The 5,666-nt window shown below is 33.9% G+C and overlaps 1 protein-coding gene across 2 annotated transcripts; it reads right to left on the minus strand.

Annotated features, from left to right (window-relative positions):
- Positions 1-1,196: 1,196 nt before the first annotated feature.
- On the minus strand, positions 1,197-4,571 carry LOC134683081 (uncharacterized). 2 transcript variants are annotated; one of them, XM_063542141.1, is made up of 2 exons: positions 3,648-4,571; positions 1,197-2,100 (listed from the first exon to the last, which is right to left on the minus strand). In XM_063542141.1, exons 1-2 carry the CDS (start codon positions 3,933-3,935, stop codon positions 1,780-1,782), a joined length of 609 nt encoding a protein of 202 aa, XP_063398211.1. In that variant the 5' UTR covers positions 3,936-4,571; the 3' UTR covers positions 1,197-1,779. The 2 variants fall into 2 exon arrangements, with proteins under 2 accessions (XP_063398211.1, XP_063398210.1); XM_063542140.1 differs by having other exon boundaries at positions 1,201-2,100; positions 3,105-4,569.
- Positions 4,572-5,666: the final 1,095 nt, after the last annotated feature.

Raw genomic sequence — 5,666 nt, forward strand, 5'->3', positions numbered from 1 at the left:
AGTGACTTTGAATTAATAAGCAATAATCCTGTTCATCAGATTGGTGGTTTTTTTTCGAAACATATATCAGTGTCAACAATTTATCTTTAACGTCGAGCTAGAGCTGATGACCAAATATACAATAATTCCAGGCAGAAGTTTAACGGAAGGAGAAGGTGAATGTAATATAGCCACATATTGAGGAAAAAACTACAAAATTACGTTTAATGGTCTGGCAATTAATGATTAATCCTCAAAATCAATCACAACCTTCGGTTTCTTTTTAATATGGAACCTTGTATAATATCATAAAAATGCATAGACTAATACAAAAGTTATTGCCCGGATACCAGAAATTCCTTTTTGTTGACCCCTATTACCTAAACTGTTTGGACCATAACCCCCGAATACAGTCCCATCTGGTTAGTATTGCCGAACTGATGGTACAAATTAATACAAATCCATACACTTATATATACTCAAGTTTGACTACATTACATTCGCCTTCTCCGTCCGCTGCCCCGCAAATATTACCGTTACACTTTTCCATGAAACTTCTGTATGAAATTACTATAGGTCATGGGGATTTTCACATTCAACCTTTTATAGTAATATTCTTTACAAAGCACAAAAATGTCGGCATTAACCTTAAAAGCTATCAAAACCTGTAAACAAGACTTTTTCTATTTTTCTATAGTACAGTTACGATACTGTTGTCGGGTAATTATGGATGGTATATTTTGGCTTTGCTATTCTTTCACTTATAGGGTCTTTGCATTGGAAATAAACAGTTATGTTCTTAAGCCAGCTTTTGACCTGCTACGGGTTGTGTTCTTCTTAAATATTTTATGATGGTATGATACTAAACAAAAAAAAGGGAAGAATTGAGCTTGATATTCATTTGGTGAAAACATAATCTTTCAATCATTTTAATTGAGGTCTAGAGCTGGCATGTCAGTAACTGCTAGTAGTCATTTATGTATAATTGTTATTTTGTTTTCTGCTCTTTGGCCAGGTTATTGTCTCTTTGTCAGATTCCCCATTTCCATTCTCAGTTTTATCAAGATATAGCCTGGGAATCCAAATGAATTCGGACGACTATGACGACATGGTCGTTACATTAAGTCAATTAATGACTTAAATTGTAAATTCATCCCTTATTGGAGTAATTGTCATTAACAGATGCTGTTTACCGAATGTTGCGGTTTTTTGGGGGCAAAAACTGTGATGATTGTAATCATAAAACGGCATGTCGCATAGTAAGAGTATTACTAGTAATTCTATTCTTTAATACTTTGAGCAAATGATGCTCATCAGTACAATGTGCTTTAGGTATCATATATCACAGCATCACTGATGAAAGATATACACACCTAAAATTACGGGTCTTATCTTAATAAAAAAAATACTATTCCGGCTTCTTGTAATTTCAATTGACAAATATCACGAAGATGTCTAAACAATACTTAATTCAGGAAATGAGAAAAAAAATCGAAAGCTTGTAGTCAATTTCATATTATAATACTGTTGATTTTGGAATTTGGTAAAACTTTAATACATTCTTTTCGGTGTCGGGTACGTCATGTGATGTGGTATATAATCTTAATCCGTGTCACCAGATGACCCCATTTTTTTTCATGTTCTATGCTATTGCATGGAACGTTGCCTCATTGACGCATGCCAAATAATCCGATTGTCTGTTCATGCTAAAACATTTTTCAAGTTGTATATGTTTAATGTAGAGAGATTTATTTTAGTAAATTTATAAATAAATATAATATTAATAAAACCAATATTGAATTATAAATTTTGTTTTATTATATCCCTCATTTGTAAATAAAGTGTGGCTCTGTCATAGGGATCTCTTGTTTTTGTCCAGCTGTTTTCCTCCATTAATATGTCAGCCAGGTCCAAAATGTCATTGTCACAGTCTGAATCGTCGAAGTCACACTCCTCGGCACAAGCATTTAGTTCGACATTGTCCAAAGGTAGTGAATAATCCTCGGTGCCTTTCAAGAAAGGTGCCTGGTATAAGACCATTGGACGCCCGTTTATGTCGCAATGCTTCGATTTGCGAATTCGGTGTGCATTCCATGTTTCAACGACATTTTCAAGCTCTTTCTGAAATAGAAATAACTTGATAAAAGTGGTGTTAAAATGCATTCTCTTCGATTAAAATCTAATTTGTTTAATGAAGACACGTGCAGTTAATAGAGACACATCTGGATGTAACTTGATGAAAAAGAAATAAATTACAGAAATAGCAATTGCGGATTTTATGATCGCCAAAAAATGTGTGGTCGTTTTGGTAGTAATTTGAGGCGTTTTTTTCTACATGGCACCGTGAAGTAACTGTATTTCTTCTTCACGGACCTACCTGAAATTATATCAGAATGCATTTATTTTGTTTGTATGACGATTTTGGGATTAATGAAATTAGTGGGATTATTTTCTAATAAGTAGATGTGTATGTTGTTATGACGCGTCATGCGCTTCTTGAAAAATTCCAATGTCATCTAAGATTACAATCATTGAGTTCCTTAACTTGTTTGCACACAAGTTACCCACAGTCAGACGCCAAAGACTGTCTTATAGATAGGTGTTTTTTCTGGCATGGAACCTTTTTTTCATGAAATTTACGTTTGCCTTTTTTTCTATTCATTTCACAATAACTTTTAAGCAAGTAGATTTAAGCTCGCGCTATATCTTTTTTTGCGAGATAAAAAGGGGATTGGGGTAAATTAGAACAATGCTGTTTATAATTTGAGAACTTATAGTTAAAGTCAGATTTAGATGGGATTATTTTTTGCGATAAGAATCCTTATGAAATTCCTGTTTAAATTTCATTTAACCGTTCTAACATAGCTTTTTTTTGTTTGTTTCAGAGATAAAAGGGTCAAAAGATAATTACAAGGGCCAGTGGTTGCAAATTTTTGGAAGAAAACATTGCCAGTTTAAGTCTTTATGTCTTTACGACTTTTTTTTATATAAAATGTCTCTTTCAAGTACGTTTTTATACTGAAACATATAACATGTTAAACGTTTATCAAATTAAGCGTTTGGAATAGTTCTTCGTTGTTTCGTTTTGATTTAAGATGATATTTATATATCATATTCTATCTTACTCTGATAATATCCATGAAAAAATATTGTATCAGACTTTTATCGATGAAGTCGCCTGTGAAGTAGCCGTCTTGCTTCATCTGTTCAAAGAATTCCATCCAAAATTGTACACATTCTTTTCTAAGTATTCCCCACCAGCTCTCTATACGTTGATTGTGTTGACTTGTTCCATAGAGAAAAGCTGTTCTGCTTCCGGGACCATTCCTCCTTAAGAATGACTGCATTTCAGCAATATAACTGTTTTCGGTTCCCATGTCTGATCGTATTGAATGTGGTACCCTTTCTAAAGAAGTCAAAGCTTCTACATAAAATCCCGCTACAATTCGTGGGTTATTATTGCTTCTACCAACACGTAACCAAATTATAAACCTTGAAAACCCATCTATACATCCGTTGACACAAATTCCATACGGTTTTAACTTATCATATGAGTCAAGGTGCCATATGTAGTTGGGACCCTTGGATCTATAGTGCCTTCTTTTTAGTTTGCGCTTAACTCTCGCAGCAACGCCAGAAGGATCCAATATGCCTAATAGGATTCTTACCATCTCCTTTTGGACAATAAAACCATTCTGTAAGCATCTCGAATGCATCCAACGGTATCCATGGAGACAACCAGATGACTTTAGTTGTTCGAAGATAAACATAGCAACTTGGAAAATATCCGAAAAATTCTTTCGTCTGTACAATCCATACGAAGCTAAGCGTCTTTTCAAAGTTCTCATAGATAAAATAACATTATGTCTTTGAGCCAACAAACCAATAATTTCTTCATATTGCAAACCTAGGCTAAAGTAGGTTGAAATAATGATAGCTAAATCATTTGTGGTCATGATTATTTGATCTGACACCTGTAATAAAGTAAGCTGTTTAAAATGTGACTACTTCAATTCAAAGATTTGTAAACTAGTATTACTATCGAGCATCGTGGGTCGAATGTTAATCCTAAATGAGTATAATTGATCACAGTGACTAATGACTGGCGATAAGTATCGCTAAAGAAACGAAACTTTGATGTGTCGTCATAGTAATAATCTATTTGTTACGGGTGTGGACCCCCCTTTTTAAAATGTCTGAATCCGCCCCTAGGATAAAATTTGGTATCAATGCCAGACGGCCGTTTCGTCTAAATTGTGGCTAGTTTATACAGCCATAACTAACATGACTAAGGCCATAAACATAGTATTGACTAGTTTTGGTACTCGATGAACATCGTTTCAATATCCTCTCAGTGACGTCGATGGTAATAAGATATACCGCCTATCTAATACACCAAAATGTTAAATGTTTATATGTATCAAGTTAAGCAGCAAATAAGGAACGGTGTAATATGATACCCGTAGCCCATTCACGACACAATAATTTACACGACAGAAATAACATAACTTGAGTGTCAGTGCATTAAAACAAACTAAGTGTACCCCGGGGGGCCCTCTTACGAACAAATAACCCGTTTACATTGGAATTCATAAAAAAGGAATAAGAATTATAAGTTTCTTATATTGAATAGTAACTTCGTTTTACTACGGAAGCCCTGGAGTGCCATGCAAAAAAAAAATTCAACTTGTGCGCACAAGTTACTATCTTGTGCGCACAAGTTACACAACTTGTGCGCACGAGTTACACAACTTGTGCGCACAAGTTGCACGTATTCTTATAGACACGCGCTGTGTTGCTAGAGGGACTATTTTTGGAACGCTGTAGCTGCCGAATACAAACGTTTATATACATGAATGCACATACTTTCCAATGTCTGCACATGTTTTTTCTATGTATACACATACTTTGCATATATATGAACATAGTTTACTTTATATGCACTTATTTTTTATATATATATGCACATACCTCTCCTACATATGCACATAGTTAACCTCATATGCATATACTTTTTTTCTATATATGAACAGACTTATTCTACATATACTCAGTATATATGGACATAGTTTTTCAACGTGAGAATTACAATTCATATTATGCTTTTCTGTTGTTTTTTTCAAACTGAACTAAGCCTAAGGGTTCCAATATCATAAAAAGAATGTGAATTAAGAATTTCTGAATGATGTATGTTGTTCAATTAAGCAACTTTTGAAATCATTTTCATATGAATGCAATACTATTTTGGCATGTATGATGGTATGGCGCTGTTGTCTTCATATATAGTCAATTGTTTTAATGCCATAACTTTGTATTTTGTATGAGTCGTTTGTATTACATTTTAACACAAGGATTATTATCACTGATGGCGTGTTGAATTCAGTGATAACGGATTACAAGTTATATTAATGCATTTTAGCTACCGCTTTACAAGCAGAGCCAAATACAATGAACGTTCCAACTATGAATTGGCTTCCGAAGCTACAAGACACACCTTACAAATATAGATTTGTTTCATCTTCAAGCCATTGTTACACAACTAAATTGTCTATTCTTCTTACCAGCACCCTTGGTAGAATTAAAAACCTGATAATAAATTATTCAAATAAGGCTTTCGAAAATAGTGGAATTAATTACTTTTGGAGTGTCAAGAACTCGTTGGAAGTAGTTGATAAATTGCATGCTTA

Source organism: Mytilus trossulus, chromosome 9, assembly GCF_036588685.1.
Source record: "Mytilus trossulus isolate FHL-02 chromosome 9, PNRI_Mtr1.1.1.hap1, whole genome shotgun sequence".
Classification (NCBI taxonomy): Eukaryota; Metazoa; Mollusca; class Bivalvia; order Mytilida; family Mytilidae; genus Mytilus; species Mytilus trossulus.

Bases quoted from the DNA above. Each gene is read 5' to 3' on its own strand.
- LOC134683081 (XM_063542140.1), bottom strand. From the start codon at position 3,935: ATGACCACAAATGATTTAGCTATCATTATTTCAACCTACTTTAGCCTA. The intron at 2,101-3,104 runs GTAAGATAGAAT...TTTCTATTTCAG, and splicing joins TTTTCATGGATATTATCAGA to AAAGAGCTTGAAAATGTCGT.